The 21,671-nt window shown below is 46.9% G+C and overlaps 1 protein-coding gene across 1 annotated transcript in view; it reads right to left on the minus strand.

Annotated features, from left to right (window-relative positions):
- Positions 1-1,730: 1,730 nt before the first annotated feature.
- AKAP5 (A-kinase anchoring protein 5) overlaps positions 1,731-21,671 on the minus strand; it is a 40,674-nt gene continuing 20,733 nt past the window's right edge. The window contains exon 2 of the mRNA XM_048485771.1: positions 1,731-5,010. Coding sequence (XP_048341728.1) covers positions 2,667-4,169 — 1,503 coding nt within the window. The 5' untranslated portion in view covers positions 4,170-5,010 and the 3' untranslated portion in view covers positions 1,731-2,666. The remainder of the gene's footprint in view (positions 5,011-21,671) is intronic.

Consider the following 21,671-nt stretch of genomic DNA (forward strand, 5'->3'; position numbering starts at 1 on the left):
ATGGCCCCTTCCTCACACGCAAAATAATGTGTTTTCAAACTACTTTCACAACTGTTTGCAAGTGGATTTTGCCATTCCGCACAGCCTCAAAGAGCACTGAAAGCAGTTTGAAAGTGCATTATTCTGCATGTGCGGAATGAGCCTATGATACCTGATTGGAGAAGGGGAGGGGGAAAAAGTGTGGGGGGGAGGAGCCATTCCTCCACACAGTCAAATAAAACTTTGTTGGTCTTAAAAGTGCCAACTGACTCAAATTTATTTTCTGCTGCTTCAGACCAACATGAACCTAGAAGAGCTGGTGATCACACCCTAGTAAATACAACCTCCTCCCTCGACCTCACAAATATAAGGAAAAAGGAGGCTGGGAGATTGTATGTAAAAGAAAAAAAACTCTTTTAAGGAAAAAGTATTAACCTAGGACCAAACCCTCTGAGAGCGAGTAGTAACATTTGGGTTAAGAGTTCAGAATGGTCAAGGCCTTGAAGGGCCATGATACTAAAATGCTGCATTTTCTCTTCTCCCACCAGTAGTGCCTAGTTGCATACTGGGTTAGGCGGCAGGCACGGGCCAGTGAGAAGCTACCAAATCACCGATCTGCTCGGCTTGCTGCTTTCACTAAGCCTCTGCAAAAGCTGACCGCGGCTTTTCAACTCCCATTTTGAAAACACATCAGGGTGCTACAAAAAGAAAACGGAGACAGCTGCATACATTCCATGTTACTTTATTTAGCTCTCGAGACATTCTATGATAATTGTGTCCGTAACAGGGACTCTGACCCATACTAGTTAACATTACTGATTCCAGGGTGGGTGTAGAAACAGCCTCGGCCTTACTCCGCAAGCACGTCCCCCTAGATCCCCGCACAACACACAGAATCCTCTCCCACAAACTTACACCGATCGACACTACCATTTCTAAGTATTTCTGCTGGTTTATGTAACTGGAATGTGGTTGTCTGTTTGGAACATGCTGCTGGGTGAATTGGAGGCATACTCCGCGGTGAGCGTTTCTTTCTTTTTCCCCAGATGGTTTGGGACGACGGTAAGTGCTTTTAAACTCCAAGCAAGGCCCAGGGACTTCCTCCGTGGTATGCTAGCTGTGCTGAAGGTCATGCATCAACGATTGGTGATCCTAGATTTTTCTGGAGGGGGGTGGGCGGGAAGGCGTTCCCATCTGCAACAGCCACCTGGATAAACATGGGGTAGGGCAGTGATGGTGAACGTATGGCATGGGTGCCAGAGGGGGCACTCGGAGCCCTCTCTGTGGGCACACACACACAGAGTTCATAAGAACATAAGAACAAGCCAGCTGGATCAGACCAAAGTCCATCTAGTCCAGCTCTCTGCTACTCGCAGTGGCCCACCAGGTGCCTTTGGGAGCTCACATGTAGGATGTGAACGCAATGGCCTTCTGCGGCCATTGTCCGTCATGTGGGGGGCAGAAAATCGCCCCCCCTGCCCTCCCACACATCTAGGCTGGCCTTGGCCCCTGAACACGACGTGCATGCACCACAGTGAGCATGGAGGACTCGGCTGGCGGGCCTGGTGCCTGTGCTCTGGGTGGCTGTTCCTGGGGGGGGGGGGGGTGCAGAGGAGGCAGAGATGCTAGAGAGGCACAGAGTGGTCTGCGCGGGACTTGCTGGAGGCTAGAGCAGGCTGGCCCCTGCTCAAGCGGGTGGGGCGGAGGAAGAGGGAGCCAACCGGTTTTTTCTAAACTAAAACCTCAGCATTCAGGTTCAATTGCCAGGTTGGCACTTTGCGATAAATAAGTGGGGTTTGGGTTGTAGTTTGGGCACTCGGTCTCAAAAAGGTTCGCTATCACTGGGGTAGGGGAATGCACCTAGAGGCGCCTGGAAGGGTTAGGGTTTTATACAGATCTTTTTCCCCCCCTGGATCAGATTTTTTATTATCTGTTGGAGAGATTCCTATTCATTTTGGCACAAACCAGTCACATTGCAAGAACAGTGCTTTGGAACATCGCGCTTCCTGAAATGAAAATGCCATTCTGTTGAACTCACGGCGCCTTCCTGGCCTTCTAATCTTTCTGTGCTGCTTCGTACAGGAACGGCAAAAGTTACTCTTTGATTTCAAATCATCGCTGTCCGTGTCGGATCTCCGAAGGACCCATTCGATTCAATTTCAATTTAGCATTGCCGAGCCGTCTTATTCTACAGACCAGCTTACGCTTCGAATGAGTTTGCTCAGGCAAATGAAATAAATGGACGGTTGAAAGATGGAGTCATCAACGAGCTTTCCTAAATCTACCACACAGAACAAACTATTAGCCTGTGGTACCATGCAGCAAACAGCCCTCGTTTTTAAATTCTACTTTTTGGGGGGGACAAACAAAATGCATCCGTGTCACTAACATGCAAATTTAAGATACTGACAAGACACTGCAAACTTCCAAAGGCCGTTCCTACTCTTTCATGCCAAGTTGAAATACATCATGACTTCCCCTAAATCTTCCTACAGCATACATGTTGAATTTCTGGCAGGGGTGGGCCAAGTAATTTTAGCACCTGAGGCAGAAAATCCCCTCCCCGCCATTAGCGATCGTATTAAGATCATTTGATCCCGTTATTGGCGCTCAGAGTCCAGCACGCGGCCGTTATCTCCGGCTGCCTGGTGACAGAAAAGGTCCAGACGACCAAGGAACGTCTGCGATCACATGAAGCTGTTTTGCTTATTCTGATCCAGAGCCATTTCGTTCACAAGCTGTTCGATGGATGACTGAATGGCGGCCTTGACCAGAGAAGCGGCTGTTTCGATCAGAAGTATCTCTTGTTGCTCTGGAGTCCGGCGCTCCTGATTGTTTGCCCCTAAGGGCGACGAAACCTGGGAGGCAGTTTTCCCTTCCCTCGTATGGCCGCTGCTCCCTGCTCTAGAATGTACACCTTTGTCTGATTTTTTGCTCCCTTTCTGTTTGCTGGTGTGAGAAAATGGGAAGAATTCACAGGCCGGGCTGGTCTCCTCTTCGTCCTGGAATTCTTCCGCTTCGGTGATAGTAATAACTATGCCCGCTCCAAGAGACAATTTATTTTCTTCAGATTTCACTTCCTCAGGGAAACAGTTGGGCACATTCAAAGTCTCGCCGGCTAACACGCACGGGCTACAGTGGAGGAGGACTTCCACGGAATGACTTTCCTTCGCCACGTTCTCCTCTCCAACATTGATGTCCTTTGCGGATATTTCCAGTTCCACCTCTTCGGTTTGCCTGTTGATGGTACTTTGCAGTTCGACGACTGTGGGTTTGTCTTCTGGAAGGTCTTGAGAAACGAGAGGGCCTATCTCGACGCCAAAGTCGATTTTATGGTTCTCTGCTTCTTCGGGACTTCCATAAAGGCTTCCATGATGTAACTGAAAGATCTGCTTCTCCTGTTCCGTTTCGAGAACGGTTTCAGAATGGATTATTTCCGACTGGAGGAGGCAGTCTGTGTAGTGGTCAGCGCAAGGTCTCATCTCCACTGCCAACGTGTTCTCTCCTGAGGAGATAATCATGTCCCCGTGGGTAATTTCAACACCACGGTCAGTCTCTTCAGGGCCTCTGGTACAGGACTGTACACTGCTCACTGAATTGTCCGTGACTATGCTCTCGGGCTCATGGTTGGCTTTGTTACTGAAAAGGTTTGTTATTTCGTTTGTTTTCTTGTCCTGGTCTGGCTCCTCCGTTGTTTCGGAAGGACTAGACTTCTTCTTGCCTCTGGAGAACCTCAGGCAGGGGATTCGAAGTCCAGAACTACCCGGTTCCTTCGGCAAATGACACAGGCTGGAATCTTCCACGCTGCTCTCCACTTGAACCTCAGATCCTAACTGATCTTCCTTCTTCAGAGCAAATCTGGACCGCCTTCTCAAGGTCACAAGACGTTTGAAGGCCAACCAGGCTCCTCCTGATGTCCAAGATGGCTTTGGTTCCTCTTCTTCACTGTTCAACACAGTGCTGGAATGCTGGTTGGTGGACTTCATGTCTAGTGACTCAGATCCCTGGTCCTCATCTTTGTCTAGTCCATCTTTACAGGGTTTCTTCCTTTTCTTAAAGCAAAAAACAGAGGCCTTCTTGACTGGGCCTTCATTTGGAGGGAAGGTCTTTGCTCTCTTTGGATCTTCTAATGGCTGTGTACCCTCTTTCTGAACGTCTGTAGTGGCTTCATCCATATTTTGGACTTGCATTCTTGTTTGTGGAAATTAAATTTCTTTTCTGTGGCAATGTATTAGAGGAAAGGCACACTTGGGGCAAAGCTATACTACCCATATATCCATTTTATACCAGCTTCATTGTCATGGCTACCCCCCACTGGATCCTGGGAAATAAAGTTTGTTGACAGTACTAAGGATTCTTTTTTTAGGGACCTCCTGTTGACAGAAACACAGTTTCCAGGAATCTCTGAGAAGAAGGAATCTCTGTCAAGCCCATTTATATGTGTAGTGTAGGCTCACCATTATAAAACTCGATGTACTCTCTCTTCGCAAAGTCTTTTCATGATCTTGAAATGGCTAGAAGCAATCATAGTAGTCTTATCTTACAAAAATGTCTTGGGGAAGACTGAAAAATCAGTGTTCTCTTTTTCTTAATATTTTTGTTAACAAGCAATTTTAATAGCAGGTTGTTTTTTTCTCTCCTGTATCTTACTGAAAAGATTCTGCTCGACGTCTGCAATCAAAAAATTGTATCATCTCCTTGATGGGATGGCAACGGTTTTGTCATCGGTGGCTTGCTCCTTTAATGGTTTAACATAGATTTCTGATCAAATCCTGACCTTGTTCCATTAAGTACGAACCCAGGAGACAAGACCCGGTTGCGATTATAAATATACTTTCGAATTAAGGATTTTCTCTGAGACCACAAAAGAATATCTCCAGAAGCTCTGCTCCTCCACCAGCTGGAGACATTTCTCCACATGTACTTCCTTGTTTGTTTCTTCTGGCTTTTAGAGTCCTTTTTCCAACCCGCAATCTTTTTTCTTATCAAGCGTGACAATGTGCTTCATTAATGCGATCGCTTTGTGGGCATCTGCAGGGAGAAAATAAGAGGAAAAACAATATGCTAATTGTATTCACACAATAAATCTTTCAAAGCATTACTCTGTTTTGTTAAAAAAAAATCAAATTCAACCACACGCTACATGCACATCCAAGCCAACTTTCTCCATTTGCCAGAAATAATCTCTACCTTCTATTGCAGGGGTCTTCAAACTATGGCCCTCCAGGTGTTCATGGACTACAATTCCCATCAGCCCCTGCCAGAATGGCTAAGTGGCAGGGCTAATGGGAATTGTAGTTCATGAACATCTGGGGGGCCATAGTTTGAAGATGCCTGTTCTATTGTTTGTTACCTGTCAATAATTGTCCCCATTTCTGCTTTTGGGGAAACACACAACTGCTTATGTTTATTTCTTTATGTATTTACTCATAGAATCTCACACTGCCTTTTTGCCCAATCAGGGCCACCAAGGGGATTAACAATTAAAAGCAAAACATAGTAAAATTCTCATAAAACCACTTTAAAACCAGAATTATATAAAGAAACACAGGCTCAGCAATGAAAACACGGTGCAGAAAAGAGCAGTCTGGCATGGAAAACTGCAAGGGCTATATACCCTGTTTCCCCGAATATAAGACATCCCCGAAAAATAAGACATATTAGAGGTTTTGCTGAAGTGCGAAATATAAGGCATCCCCAAAAAGTAAGACACAGCAAAGTTTTTATTTGGAAGTATGCCCGACGAACAGAACACAGAAAAATAAGACATCCCCTGAAAATAAGACATAGCGCATCTTTGGGAGCAAAAATTAATATAAGACATTGTCTTATATTCGGGGAAACACGGTATTGCTGCAGGGTTTTTTCCCCTCTAGGATATCATTTACCAACAGAACAGAAAATTAGAGGTGCCCAGCTGGTTCACAACACTGGCCCATCCTGTCCAACCTCCTGTGCAACACTGGCCCACCATGACCCACCAATTACCCTGTAAGGTCAACAAGCAGGACATAGAGGCTTCCTATGATGTTACCTCCTAACATTGATATTTAAAGGTTGACTGCCTTTGAATATGGGGGCTCCCTTTAGTCAACTTGGCCAGTAGCCTTGGACAGGTCCAATCTCCTAGAAAACAGACAAGGTACATAGAGAAGGTACACAAATTCAGCACACAGCAGAAATAATCCTTTACTGAGTCTCAGTGGATTTTGATTGCTTCTGTTGCAATTTTAAAGGTTTATGCACTGCTTTTTTATTGGTACTGCTGCCTCATTGTTTATATTTTTTTTGTTTGCTTTCAGCTACTGATATTTGTCATATGATCCTGACAGTTGCCTCAAACATTTTTCCCTTCCAGGACAGTGTGCCCTATAAGCACTGCAAATAAATAAACAGCGGAGGCGGCTCAGTTGGTTCATATTCTAAAGAAGAATCTGCAGCTGGGCTTTTTCCGTGGCTCACTGGTTTCTGCGGCGCAACAACTTGAGCAGAACAAGCAGGGCGACCTGAATATCCCATTGGCTGTTTCTCCAAGGCCCATTAAACCCTGTTGTTTGGAGCCACGCTACATTGCGGAAAGTGCCATGTTTTATGAAGGAGCAACAGAATCGCACAAGGGAAGCTTATTTATAGTCTTGCTTCGCCTTCCCATGGCAACTGCAACATGAATCATTAAGCCAACGCAATCAACCCATTCAGTAGATCTGTGAGCAACGCCGGGGGCATGAATCCCCTCAGCCAGGGCTGCCGGTTCAGATCACAACGGGGGCAAAGAAGAGGTTGCAGCAGAAGGGCAAGATCCGCAGGGAAGGCTGGATCTTAAATGGATCTGCAAAACAGTCTTAAGCATTAATGTTTTTAATACCCTTAAAAAGTACTCTTTATCAGCTACTGCCATGTGACTAATAGCTAGAAAGCAGTTTGGACTGTTGGCACCATATGCAGTGACGAAGGGAGGAGAAACTGTGCCTGGGGCATGAACTGCCTGCGACCCCCCCTGCCCCCGATACGTGATGGCAATGGCGGCGCCCGGGAGAAGCCGCCCCAGATGTCCCCATTGCCACTACGCGTCTGCCCATATGCCTCATACTGAAGCTATTTAATATGCGCAAGTTGAATCCATTTAATTGTCATTCCTAGGTTGATTCCGCACTTGCATTATCGACCTAAGTTCGAGCTGCGTTCAACCTAAGTGCTCCGCACAACCACTGGGATCGACGTGGTTTTGTACCAGCACTTTATATGGCCATGTAATGGTCAAATTTCCCGACTCCGGTTAGGAACTGCTACTTTTCAAGGGAACCCGCGCTCTCGAACTCCAGCTTCGATTCCAGTAAAGTGTGGAATCTCTGGTACCAGAGGAGTCCCCATTCAGCCAATCACAGCTGAGTGTTTGGTGAAGCGATACAGCTGGCCAATCAAAAGCACGCGAAGATCCTCCATTCCTGTGGCAGTTTTAAAAATAATGTGTGTGGGGATAGAAGCGGAACATGGCCGTAGAACAGTAGCCAATTGGAGCGGGCGGCGAAGAGCTGCACAGGATGGTTCTGCCCTCGAGCTGGGATCAAAGCTGGATTTGTGTAAAAGGAGGAATTTGCCATGGCCTTAGAAAATAAAAGGCTTTGTGGTAATAAAGAAGTCCATTTATTAAGACATCTTAGAAAGCTCAAAGTACCGCGCAGTGGCATGAGAATGACACTTCATATGCCAAACACAGGTTATAATACCAGGCACCCCATCCCCTTCCTGCTTCCCATGGGAACAAGGAGGCTTTCATCTCAGCGCCGAAGATGAAGTCTTCGCGCGATGCATCTGGCCCATCGCGCCGGGCTGTGGAGATAACTCCAAAGGTTACTTCGCCATGCAACACCATTGAATCGCTTTACACTCTGCACTCCCCTAAAGAAAACCCCTTCCCCAGGTTTGCATGCGGAAGGCTGGCGGTGGAAAAAAGCGGCTTAATAAGGAGTGGGGAGAGCTTCAATGTTTTCGGAATAAACCCATTGATTATGCCAGAGGAATATCCCACCCAAGAAACTAAATATTGCAAAGCGGTTCGCGATTAAAGCGGGGAAGTCAGGATAAACGTCAATTTTATCGTAGTGCTTGTGGCCCATCAATAATAGTCCGGAGGGAACCTCTCCGAATTAGGTCGAACCTGATACAGGCATGTCGGAAGCGGGAACCTCCTTGAAGCAAGCTGGAATAAGGAAGACAGGATGGATGTTACTGAGAGGATTAAGAGCAAATCTAAAGCGGGCAGTGACATCATTAATCACTTTAGTAATCTGAAAAGGTCCCACAAAATCTCTTGCCAAGGAGTTATGGAAAAATTTATACGCGATCTCTGAGATTTTGTTGGCGAATACCCAGAGACCCACCAGGGAACGCACCGCGGAAATCTGGCGGAGGTGTTTATCCGGCTTGCAGTTTTTTAAAGGAGTCCGCTTGCTTGCTGTAAAGGCGGTCTGGAACCCGACTTCCATCCCTCGACTAAGGGATGAAATCCATTGTTAATGAAATTACTGGGGAGTCCAAAGCTGCTGCGCGGGTAGTTGTTAACCTTGGCCCGGAAAGGCGATGGAACACTGTAATTTCAAAGGGTTTTCTTTGTGCCTACTATGAACACGCATTGTTGTAGGCGTACTCCATAAGCAGCGAGATAAGCTACGCCACCAATTGTCTTGGTGGTAGTTCAGTTGGTAATAACAACGTAAATACTGCTCCTACCGGTTCTGTTACGTTCTCTCCGTCCTGCGCCGTCACTTTGGTAAAGCGTATGGTGAGGGGAAGCGCGTGACGGAAGGCGCTCTAATAACCTTAAAGCGCTTTCCCAGAACTTTGAGGATGAATTAGGGGGCAGCGGTCGAGGAGACCACCTTATGCCTGGTAGGAATGGGACGGTAAACATGTTAGAATAAACAGCAAATAAACAACTTAGAATGCCAGCAGGAGGGATGGAAGCACATGGCGGAATGAAATGGGCTTGCTTAGAGAATGAAGTCTACGCACCACCCATAAAAGGCCAGCGTTGCCATGACTTTTCCAGGGCAGAATCTGTAATAGAAATCCATGGAGATGAAGCTTCCCAAGAAGGGCTGCAGGAGAGGTTTTGCTGAACAGTGCCTTATGGGGGCTTTCAGGGATGGCCTTGGCTTCTGCACAAAACCGAAGGCAGCCTTTAATGTAAAAAAACCCTCAATGTCTTTTCGCGTATGCGCCACCAGAACTACCCGAGGGCTAAGTGCAGAGTTTTCAAAAAAGCCAAAGAATGTCCAGCGACCCGAATAAAGGCATGGTAGCTTAGCAAGAACTGCTGCAGCGGAGGAGACGCGGCATTAACATTCCCCCCCCTCGCCATGAAGCTCCATTTCTCCAAAGCGGTGGGAGTCCCCTTCAGTTAGCTGGAGGCTCATGCAGCCCGCCTCCTCCAATTCCGTAGCGTGGGAGAAAGGAAGCTGAGACTGGGAACGGGGGGGAAGTGGAGGAGGGCCGGACGTTTGAGATCGGGTGACAGCCAACTGCCCCAACTGGGAGGGAAAGAACAGTCGCGTGGAATGTCTGCGCATAGAGGCAGCTCCACCTACCGCTACGGAGGTAGGCGATGGCGCATCAGCCAGTTTGTTAGTGGTTCCCAGGAAAAAAATGGACTGTAAAGAAAGCGAGAAAATACGAAATCATTGCCCAGTTGTTGTCTGAGACAGTTCTTGAGGGGGGGGTGGAAAGAGCTCGCCCCTGAGTTTTATGATCCGAAATTAAGAAGAAAGGGTTGGCTTAGCCCCTCCAGCCGAAATTGGCGCCAGAAGTGGAAGTGCTGGCTGCTGATGGCGCGGTCTCGCTTGTCTCCCCACAGTCCAGTTGAGTTCGCACCAGAGAAATTTTTTAGACAAATAAGCACATCAGAACCAGTCTACGGTCTTTATTTTTTCTGCAACAGGGCTGCCCCCGGAAGTGCTTTGTCCGGCGTCCGCGTCAGAACCACAAGCGGAGATCTGGGTTGGGGTGCCTTTAGGATAAGGTTCGGTGGTAAAGTAGCGCCAGATTTTAACAGTTGAAAGGCTGTTTGACATTCCTCAGATCAGACCAAAGGAGGGGCCCGGCTTGGCGGACAGTGGAATCTTACTTACCTTAGTGCGTAAGAGGTCTGTGAGAGGGAGAAGTCCAGTTCTCAGCAAATTGGGAGTATAAAATCCACGAGTAGAAATTAGCAAAAAACCAAGAAGCGACTGGAGTTCTTGGCGGTTGGTGGGAACCGGAGCCATTGTTGGAGGACTGCGTCAATTTCGCAGGATCCATTTTTTAAGCCCTCGGGTGAGATCCGGGTAACCCAAATAGTCAATGGAGGTCTCGATGAAAACAGCATTTTGGAGAGTTTGGCAAAGAAGGGAGTTGTCAAACAGCCGCTTCAATACCTCTCTCGACCAATATTTCATGCTCTTCTATAGTTTGGCGATTAAATTAAAGCGTCATCTAAATATAACAACTCCCGTAGTGTACAGTAAATCATGGAGAACTTCGTTGATAAGTGGGCCATGAAAGCTCGAAGGCCCCACTTAACCCGAATGGCATTATTAAATATTCAAACTGTCCAAACTTTGTATTAAACGCAGTCAGGTGTTCATATCCTTCAGCTTAATTCTGACTCTGTAGTAAGCTTCTCTCAAGTCTAATTTAGTAAAATCGTCCTTTGCCGGAAAGTGCATCTAAAGGTCCTTTTGATCAAAAGGCCAAAGGATATTTATTGTGGACAGGGAGACCGCATTGAGACCTCGATAATCTGTGCAAAGCCGTAAAGACCCATCTTTCCTTTTTTTGACAAACAAACGGAGCAGCGTGTATGTGTGTTTGGTAGCCACGCCCGTATTAGGAAACGCGAGCAAGGTTCTTGTCTAAGAAAGCGCTGTTCACCGGCGAGTTCTCCTCATTGGGACTCATCTGGCGGTAGATTCTACCTTGGGCAGTTCGCCCCTGGTTGTATGACAATTTTACCAGTCAGTGTGTCTCTGTGGGGTTGGCAATTGATAGCATGATTCTGCCTCCTATGAAAACTCTTGGTTGTAGATCTGATATTTTGCAGGTGGGATGTCAATAGAATGGAACAATCACTCACCGAGGAAATGCCAGAGGGGGGTCAAGGTCAGGAGGCGTTGGGTTTTCTTCCCAATTCGTGTATTCTACGCAGGAGAGCATCCAGTAGATTCTAGGGATCTTGTGATCCTTTTCCAAATGAATTTTGGTTTCATGTAAACAATAAATCCGGGTATGCCCAAAACTATGGAGTGTCATTACTGGCCAAAATGAAACTAATTTTCTCCCAATGGTCGGCGTATAGCGGAAAGAACCGGCTGTGTTTTATTGGGCGGTCGTCCTTCGCTTTCGAGGGGCTGCCGTCCATTTGGGTGAATGGTATGGACTTAGCCAGGGGAATTCGGTCCAGACCTAGCTCCTCTCACCACCTGGGGCATTGCAGTGGGAGCAGCGAATCCACAAGGGCGAGAGGCTATAATGCGCAGTGTGTTTAAGCGGGGTTGGCCAGAAATGTTTGAACAGTAATGGGGAGCTGCCTTCACTCGAATCGTCAGGAGTGAGGCCCATGTCCATGGGAATGAAGAACAGACAGACAGCTGCTTCCCTCATCTGGGTCGCCGCCGGTCACCGCTTTAGACTGAGAGCCAGTGGGAGGCCCGGCCCTGACCTGCAAATTGGTGGTTTGGCAGGCCGATAAGCGAGCTGGAATGGGCGGTTGGTTTTGCTTCTTGGGACAGTTGGCGGCTAGATGACCTGGCCCTCCGCAGTAAAGACACAACCAAATTCGGGCGACTGGCGTTCAGAATTGGTTTCGTAAGAGCCGCTGGAAGCTTTGACTTGGTGGACACAGTAGTGGTTTTTTGGTAGGTAAGCGGCCTCCTTGATCGGTAGCGTATTCCAAGCGAGACGTTTTCGCGGGACTCCAACTGGATCCGATCTGCAATGGTGCGAGGAACCCTAATTAAAAACACGTTTCCGTGAAGCTTGCTATCCACAGCATCCGGTAAGGAAATTACATTTCATGCGTTCCAGGCCACTCAGGAGGAAGCTCTTCGAGCAGCCCGCATCGCAGGGAATCTTCCACCGGACAAAATCTGCAAAGCGAGGCGGATTTGCCTTGCTGGATGGTTTTGATGGAGTGCGGATAGCTTCATTCACAAGCGCCTACCTGGATCTTGAAAGCGGCTCTCAAAGCTTGATGAATCGCAGGCAGCACAATGCGCGAGTCCTCATCCTGCAAATCCAAAACAGTCACCGAACCAGTGAAACGTTTGCCGTTTCCATCTAGGACTGAGCAGATGTCCCCTGCATTTTATTTTTTCGCGTTCAGACCCGGTATAGATCATCATAGTCTTCCCAAGTGGGCATTGAGTTGCAAGATGGCGCAGTAGGAAGTTTGGAAGCGGTCCCATCAAAAGCGTGGCTGGTACTCGGAGGCGGAAGTATTCCCGTTCGGGCGGCTCTTAAGCGCTTCTGCTGGGGAGAGTATGGATTTGGCGCTTGGCTGACAGGTTAGACGGCGAAGCGGCTGTTGTACAGGGAGGGCTGGAATCGGGGAAACTGGCGGTCGCTGGCGTTTCAGGTGGCAGGACCCGAATAAGTAGCCCCCTCTGGCACCCGCATGATCAGTAACAGCATAGGTTCCAACTTGGCGGCCCCCCCTGGTCTGCTGCACTCCTTAGTTCCTCTCCAAAAGCAGCCAGCTCCTCTCCTTATGCGAAGTCAATGCATCTTGGTGCGCGATGCAAAGCAGCTTTTCTATAGCCCTAATTTAAGCAGTTCGTCCCGTTTAAGGGCTTCCAGTGACTACCACTTCGTGCGCAGAACGCAGCCTGAGCAGCTTTCGGCGTTTACTGGGTTAATGTAAATCCAGTCTGGACTGTTCCAGGACTTTATCTGGTGGACTGACAGGATTCGCTGGGCATATTGCCGTTGGAGCGCGTCTTTTAGCCGCGGTCCAACTTCGAGGCCCTGGACTTCTTTGGTTAAGCTGTTCCCCGGTCCCTCTGCAGGGTTTTAGCTCTTGCTGCAACTGTGCCCGTTCACTCCTCCCATAGCTTCCAGCGTTCCACGGTTCCATGCCGCTTGGGCATCTCGAAGTCGCCCTACTTCCTCATCCCAATCTTCTCTCGATGGGAGAGGAAACCGGTCCCGGGTTTGGGAATGCAGGCTTCTCTTCAGACCTTCGCAGTCATCAGAAGCGGCGAGCCCCTCGGAACACCGTGCAAGTCAGCCGCCGAATTAGCCACCGGTGGCTCCTCGGAGGCACCTCCAGGTCGCCGGTCGCCCGGACGGGATGGGGGGGGGTCCCGATTGGGAAGCGGTATGGATACCCTCAATTCCAGAGTTGAGTCCCGGTGTCCACTTTGGGCCGGGCCCCAGTGCTGAATGCGCAATGCGGTATTGGTTCTTTGGGAGCATCACCAAAATCACGAGTCCAGGAATCGTTCAATGGATTCCTGCTGCCGCGTTGCATATGAAAGGTGGTCAAAGCCCGTCTCCTCCATGACAGGTTGCATCTGAGGGTTTGTAATCCACCACGGAAACGGGTAGAAAATCGATCCACAGGCGCTCGCATCCATAGGCACAGCTTCCCAAAGCGACTTCACGGAAGTCCCCATGGTCGCTGCCGTCCGTCCCTCGCTCGCAACGTGGAGTAAAGGAAAGGAAGCACTTCGCGCACCAAATCACGCAGGGACGGGAAAAGAGCCACCACCAGCGGAGGGCTCCGTTCTCCTGCTGGATTTCCTCCAGATTCAGAAGGAAAGGGAAAGATTCGAACCCTTCTTTGGAAGACTACGCGCTTTTACCTTCCGCAGTAAAAAAATTCAACCTCTCCATGCGCGGACAAAGGAGTCCACTGCACAGGAATATATAGATATGAATTAGGATTCCTGCCACCAATGTAAGGGAATTCGCATAGACGCCAGAAATAAAAGGCTTTGGTAGTAAAAGTCCATTTATTAAGACATCTTAGAAAGCTCAAGTACTGCGACGAGTGTAGCAGGAATGACACTTCCGGCCATGGAAGCACAGGTTATAATACCAGGCACCCCATCCCCCCCCTTCCTGCTTCCCATGAGGAACAGAGGGCTTCATCTCCGCGAACGAGATAAAGTCTTAGCTCGCCGATGCATCTGGCCCATCGCCTCGAGGCTGTATGTGAGATACACTCAAAGCGTTACTTCACCATCAACACCATTGAATCCTTTACAGGTTGCGAGTGAGAGAACAACAATAGCCAGGTTTACCTAGGTTGAGTACTGCCCTTCTCCAGGAGAACTGGAGTCGAGACCTATTAATGGTACTAGTGGGTGGAAATTGCCCCTAGTTAGGGAGCCAGGGAGCTGATCGGGAGGAGAAGAATCACACGCCACAGAATAGTCACACGTGATTTGAAACTGGCCCAAGAAACAACTGCCCCTAAATTAGGGTTCTCAAGACTCAGGTGAGGGCTGGCATTCTCCGGGAACTGATCTTTGGACTACAAACATCAGTAACCTTTGAGAAAACAGCCGATTTAAAAGGGCAGACTCTACAGCCTAACATAATCTTGCAGAAATGGAATTTCCTCCCCAGGTACTGCCCCCTTGATCTCCAAGAATTTCCAGAGCCTGAGCAGGTAACCTGAAATTGCTCCCCTTGCCATCGGTTCACACAGCAATTGGTCAGGTTACCCAAAATACGGCACGCGCATCCGTTTTTATGTCCCCATGCAGATTATATTTTGTGCCCTCTGTTGTAATTCTGTTTTTAAAGCTTATAACATTTACAAATGCAGTGGTGCGACCGCACTTGGAGTCCTGTGTCCAGTTCTGGTCGCCACATCTCAAAAAGGATATCGAAGAGATAGAAAAGCGATGTCGGTGAAGGGGCAACTGCAACGAGGATGATTGAGGGACTGGAGCACCTTCCTTATGAGGAGAGGCTGCAGCGTTTGGGACTCTTTAGTTTGGAGAGGAGATGTCTGAGGGGGGATATGATTGAAGTCTATAAAATTATGCATGGGGTAGAAAATGTTGACAGAGAGAAATTTTTCTCTCTCTTTCTCACGAAAATACTAAGAACTTCAAGGGGGGCATTCATTGAAAAATGCTGGGGGAGAATTAGACCTAATAAAGAAGGAAACACTTCTTCACACACAAACATGTGATTGGGTGTTTGGAATATGCTGCCACAGGAGGTGGTGATGGCCACTAACACCTGAGATGGCTTTAAAAAGCGGGCTTTGACAGGATATTGATTGGAGCAGAAGTCAATCTATGGCCACCAATCTTGATCCTCTTTGATCTGAGATTGCAAATGCCTTAGCAGACCAGGTGCGCGGGAGCAGCAGCAGCAGCAGCAGAAGGCCATTGCTTCCACACATCCTGCATGTGAGCTCCCAAAGGCACCTGGTGGGCCACTGCGAGTAGCAGAGTGCTGGACTAGATGGAATCTGGTCTGATCCAGCAGGCTAGTTCTTATGTTCTTATATTTTATGCCCTTTGTTGTAATTCTGGCTCATTCCGCACATGCAGAATAATGCACTTTCAAACTGCTTTCAGTGCTCTTTGAAGCTGTGCAGAATGGCAAAATCCACTTGCAAACAGTTGTGAAAGTGGTTTGAAAAAACATTATTTTGCGTGTGCAGAAGGGGCCTCTGTTTTTAAAGCTTATAACGTTCATATTATGTATTGTGTTGTATTGTTTTATGTGCTTTTATTTGTAAGCTGCTCTGTGTCCTTCAGGAGATTGGCGGGGTATAAATGCAATAAATAAATAATCCAGGCACTAGCTGGTGTGTTTCATGGTCATCACTGATCTGAAGGAGTTGTTGGAGGTACTGTGTAAAAGTTTAAATCAGGGTCCCCTACAATCCACTGACCCGAGGGCCAGGAGGTGTGACCCCCACTGAAGGCATTTATCCGACCTGCCAGGCATGGTGACTGAGCGACTCCATTCATGTGCAGTGGGGACTCGAGGAGAGAAGGAACTGGCTAACTTGGTCGTTGATTGCAGTTACATGATGGCACCCCCAAATCTCCATGCATTTTCCTGACCCAGAGTTGGAAACCTTACATGTGGTAACGCCTGCTCCACTTCCCCTCTCCCTCCTCGAAGCTACTCCATGTGTTGCTCTCAGGCTTTCTGTTCAAGCCTCACTCCCATTGGCATCAGCCAGGCTGGCGAATAAATCGCTAAGCTGGCTGCTAGGGAGGAAAGAACCCAGGAAGATACCTGATTCTGGGTTAGATGGAATGCCTCATTCGGAAAGTTCTGCTTTTTTTTTTTTTTTTACAGGGGAAGGTATTCCACAGCCTCCCCAACAATATTTGGAGCCCACCCTGTACTTGACATACTTTGGTCACTGTTCTAAAAATAGACCATGACAGAAAAGGTTGAAAGGTGAAATCAAACATTTACCACAATCATTTTGTGCATAGGAATTTGTTCATAGTTTTTTTTAGTCCGGCCCTCCAACAGTCTGAGGGACAGTGAACTGGCCCCCTGTTTAAAAAGTTTGGGGACCCCTGGTTTAAATGGTCCATTAAGGACCATTTTGTTTAGCTAAAAGCTTCAGAGGTGAAGGTATACAAAGGGAGTAGGATTGGAGACATGTGGTACTCAACTAAGTGACCCAGATTCAAATCTCCACAGGAACTAATTTCTCTCAGCATAATTTACCTCACAGAGTTGTGAGGATCAACTGAAGGCAGGGAGGATGACATAAGCCCCTTTGGGTCCTGATTAGATGGAAAGTCAGGATATAAATGAAGTTTGCAAAATATTTTTTTCACTGCTATTAGAAGAAGAAGAAGAAGAAGAAGAAGAAGAAGAAGAAGAAGAAGAAGAAGAAGAAGAAGAAGAAGAAGAAGAAGAAGAAGAAGAAGAAGAAGAAGAAGAAGAAGAGGAGGGAGGGAGGAGGAGGAGGGAGGAGGGAGGAGGAGGGAGGAGGAGGAGGAGGAGGAGGAGTTTGGATTTCATATCCCCCCTTTCTCTCCTGCAGGAGACTCAAAGGGGCTTACAATCTCCTTGCCCTTCCCCCCCTCACAACAAACACCCTGTGAGGTAGGTGGAAGAAACAGGCAGTATCCCTTGGCTCCGAATGGCACTCTGAGCAGAGACTGTACAGGGAAGTTTCCTGATTCTGCGTAGTTCGATACGGGGATCTTCAAATGGATGGGAAGACCCAGGTCTGGGTCACCAAAAGGCAAAGAACAGGTAGAGATTTAATTGTTTCCTTCCTCCCAGGTAAGTGAAACTGTGCCATTCACTCCTACTGGGGAGAACTGAAGGCCCCTTCTGCAGATGCAGAATAATGTACTTTCAATCCACGTTCAATGCACTTTGCAGGTGGATTTTACTGTGCGGAATAGCAAAATCCACTTGCAAACAATTGTGAAAGCGGAGCGGATTGGTGAAGTGCAATTATTCTGCAGTCCTGCATAGGGGCCAAAAGTGCTGGCGCTTTAGAGCAAATGTTGTCCTCCCCATCACTGAGGCAGGGGATCCCAAGAAAGAGTAAACTTATCAATCATCTCACTATCAATTAAATAAGCTCTGCCTCTGCTCACACATAGAAATCAGAGGATCTGGAAGGAAACAATGGGATGGGGAAGGAATCTTTTTTTAAAAAAAACCTCAGAAATTTAGGCGAACAATGGGGAAAAAACTGGCATGGACCATTTTCTCTTTGGGAATGAGCAAAATGCGTTTAAGACAAGGTTTTCGCTCACTTGAATGGTTTCCGAGATGATTTTTATGTAAGCCAGTCTACAGCATTACATAACGATCCACAAGAAAGTAAACAGACATCCTCAGGTGGGTTGTTTCCATTTCAAACGTTTTGTTTTAAACGGGTTCTTGTGTGAGTCAGATCCTCAACCCCTGAACGTGTTAAGCACCCAAAGTTCAACACGAAAACAGACCACGGTGTGTCATTCACTTATTCTAAAACTGGCTGTTTATTCTTTTATGTTTTTAAAACTTCCCTTCTGTCTCGGTTTCGTCTGGGCTCCAGGTGAAGTAATGACTAATTTTGTTTGCCTTCCCTTGGAGATAGAAAGAAACCTGATCTATATCACCGTATTTAAAACTCTTCTGCTTTATTATATGTCATGAGCAATTTGTTTCCTAACGTAGGCAATGGTCTCACAAAACAAAGATTTTACTTTAATGAGGTTTACAATGACAGATAAGTATGCAGTTTTGGAAATGAGATTATGCAGTCATTCTTCCGTATGATACTCTTCTGGCAATGGTATTTGTTTATAATGATATTTATTTACACAACTTCAAGACTGTCGTCTTCTCTCTTTTGAAACACAAACTACCACTCAACATGAACCTTTCAATGCAGACATAATACTTTTAGCCCTGCCATTTTCACCTACATAAATCCATAACTGTTGTTTGCAACAATTAGGTTAGAGTTAATGCTTTACCGCCAGAGGGAAAACATGAAAAAAATATTTTCCACTAAGCCTAGCGGCCTAAAGCCACACTGGCTAAAGGCCAGAACAAAGAGACCAGTGTTACCCAAAAGTCTCCATCGGGCCTGGAAAGGACGTGTATATGTGGGTGTGCTAATATTTTACATGGTTTTCTTCCTGCTTTTATTTCTGTTAAGACTTCTAGTGTACCCCCTCAGTGTTGGATTTTATTGTTTCCGCCCAATGTGTATGTGCTTATGTCTTGGCTAGGTTTTCAGCCAGTGTCGATTTAAAAGGTTTTCTGCTATTAATGCTAGTTTAGGATATTCTTGTTTGTGCTCTTTTAATATAATGTAAGTTCTGTAGGATTGCATCTAATGTTTACATTAGAAAAGTTATTTTAGATATTTGTATCTGTTAGTAAAAGCAACAGCTTGTAGCAGCTGATATTAAGGACCAAGGAAGTTAAGTCCCTGGAATTCGGATTTAGACCAACAACTCCGGTGTTAAATCTCTTTAGCGAAAACAAAGACCCTTTTGGAATTACAAATTGAATCTGATGACGGCACCTCAGAGGTCCCAGCCGTTGAAGGACGCACCAAAATCACCATTGGACCATTTGAACTTTCTTTCATTGCGGGACTGAGGCGCGGGAGCCTCAGGTCATAACTCAAGGAAGCAGCCCATCTGATAACCAGATACCTGGGTGCATTAAACAGTTTTATGAATGGACACTCTTCACCCCTTTCTGCACTATAGTAAAGTCTCACTGGAAGACGCCTGACAGCGAGATCTCATGGTCCCATTTACAAAGTTGTAACTATACCTTTCTTTTTGTGTTGATGTTTCTTTATTGGTGCAAGGTAAGGGACCTGCCCCCTTACCGCCCCACTTGCCCTCTTTTGATCTGTGTGTATAAAAGGTCCTGCGCTTGGCTACGAGGGCGCAATTCCCCTGCCTGAACTGTACCAACCACTTCCGAATAAAATACTTTGCTTTTGAAGAACACCGGCTACCTGCACCTCACTACGTTGCCTGAGCTGAAATCACTTAATGTTACCCGAGCAGCAGCGGTAACAAGGTCACGACTGGGAAATAAAAATCACCCAGTATTAGAAGCTGTGTGCAATTCAATTCTATTTATTTGTAAAAAGGAAAGGGTCACTTTGTACAAAGGAGAGAAAGAGAAGAGCAACATGAATATACTCTTTTTGGGCAGGGCAGAGAGGCTCTTTGATATCATATCTATTGGCACGAACAGCAGGGGAGATAAAGAATCCCTTTAGATCACGCTGATTTCTCAATGGGAAACTTTCATTCTTTTAGTTTGCCATAAAGGGAAACCAAGGGACGGATCCCACACTAAAGTTTTGCAGATGATGGAGCTTCAAAGGGAGATCTACTGCAGGTAGAATGAACAGCGAAAAACCCCTCTTTCACCTGTGGAACTCCACCACGGGAGCTAACCCCAAAACAACAGACAGCAATGCCAGTCAATTTGAATCTCTGGAAAGTAAAAAAAACCACCCAACCAAAAACAACCAATTTCAACAGACAACTAAAAGGACAGTTTTGTTCAAAGGCAAAACCATCGCAATAGCATAAAAAATAATCTGAATTTGGCGTCATGGACAAACGACTTGGGGAGAGATGAAATGAGGCTCCTCAAATATTAAAGAATTCCCAAACTGACAATATGCAAGCTGTGCTTTCCTAATATTTTCTATCAACACAGGGAGCTACTGACAGCAGGCCGTGCCTCATAATCTGTTGTGCCGCAAGGCTAATATTCAGCGTTCCCCATGAGTTATAATGAATTCTTCCCCCCCCATACAGTTGACTCCAATGCATTATGATTTTATCCTTACAGAATTTGCAAAGGCCTTTCCACAAAGCACAGCATGCCCTATAATCATTACAGAGGTTATATAGCTTTTAATTAGCACACATACCAACAAAACAACAGTTTAAAAGGGAAACAGTCCTCTATTCCTTATTTTGGGAGGCCCCACCATAACCATTCCTACCTGCGTAATATGCAAGGCTCAATACCTTTCCTATGATAGTACTTGCCAACTACAATTCATCTAGCCACTCAATGCACAAAACACTGTGCTTGTGCAGAAATCCATCAGCAAAAGACACTGATGAACACAGTTCTTTCCTACATTCCCAACGGGCCCCCAAGTCCCATATGGCCATTCATGTATGCCCCAATGGGGACCCAAAATTACTTAAATCATTACCTTCTTTTTTTGTTCTTACCAACACCCAGCCAACTCCTTAGCAAAGCCAAAGACCCCCTTTGGACTTGCAAATCAAACCTGATGGCAGCACCCAGAGGCCCCCAGCCGTTGGAAGACGTGCAGGGACCACCATTGGACAGTTTGAACTTTTCTTTGTTGCAGAGATGAGGCGCAGGAGCCTCAGGACATTACTGAAGGAAACAGCCATCTGATAAAGAAGATAGCTGGGTGCGGTAGCGAGCCCACCTAGAGTTCCTGAATGGACCTTATCGGCTTTCCTTTCAGCACCAGTGCGAGATCTCGCGGGACTACAGCGGGATTTCGTGATCCCATTCAAAAGTTGTAATTGTATCTTGCTTTTGTTTTGTTGGTTTCTTATTGGTGTTTGGTAAGGGACTTGCCCCCTTACCTCCCCTTTTCTACCTGCCCCTTTGAAGTTTGGGAATAAAGGTTCTTGCACTTGGCTGCAAGGGTGCGATTCTCCTGCCCGAGCTGTGACTATCACCTCCAAATAAAACCTTTTGCTTTGAAGAACGCCGACTTCCTGCGCCTCATTATGTTGCTGAGCTGAAATCACTTATTGTTACCTGAGCTGCAGCGGTAACAAAGGGATGCCATGTCGAAGAGGGAGCAAGCTTGTTTTCTGCTGCCTCAGAGACTAGGACATGGAGTAATGGATTCAAGGTGCAGGAAAAGAGATTCCACCTAAACATTACGAAGAACTTTCTGACTGTCAGGGCTGTTTGACAGTGGAATTCACTGCCTCGGAGAGTGGTGGAGTCTCCTTCTTTGGAGGTTTTTAAACAGAGGCTGGATGAACATATATTGGGAGTGCTTTGATTGTGTGTTCCGGCATGGCAGGAGGCTGGACTTGGTGGCCCTTCTGGTCTCTTCCAACTCTATGGTTCTATGGCTCCCTTCTGCAGCTCAGTTGCTCAACCGACTTGGCAATTTGTCCATGTGGGACCGAGGACCCCAGGATGGAAAGGGACTCTGGGTGGAG

This window comes from Sphaerodactylus townsendi, linkage group LG02 (assembly GCF_021028975.2).
Source record: "Sphaerodactylus townsendi isolate TG3544 linkage group LG02, MPM_Stown_v2.3, whole genome shotgun sequence".
In the NCBI taxonomy this organism is placed as follows: domain Eukaryota; kingdom Metazoa; phylum Chordata; class Lepidosauria; order Squamata; family Sphaerodactylidae; genus Sphaerodactylus; species Sphaerodactylus townsendi.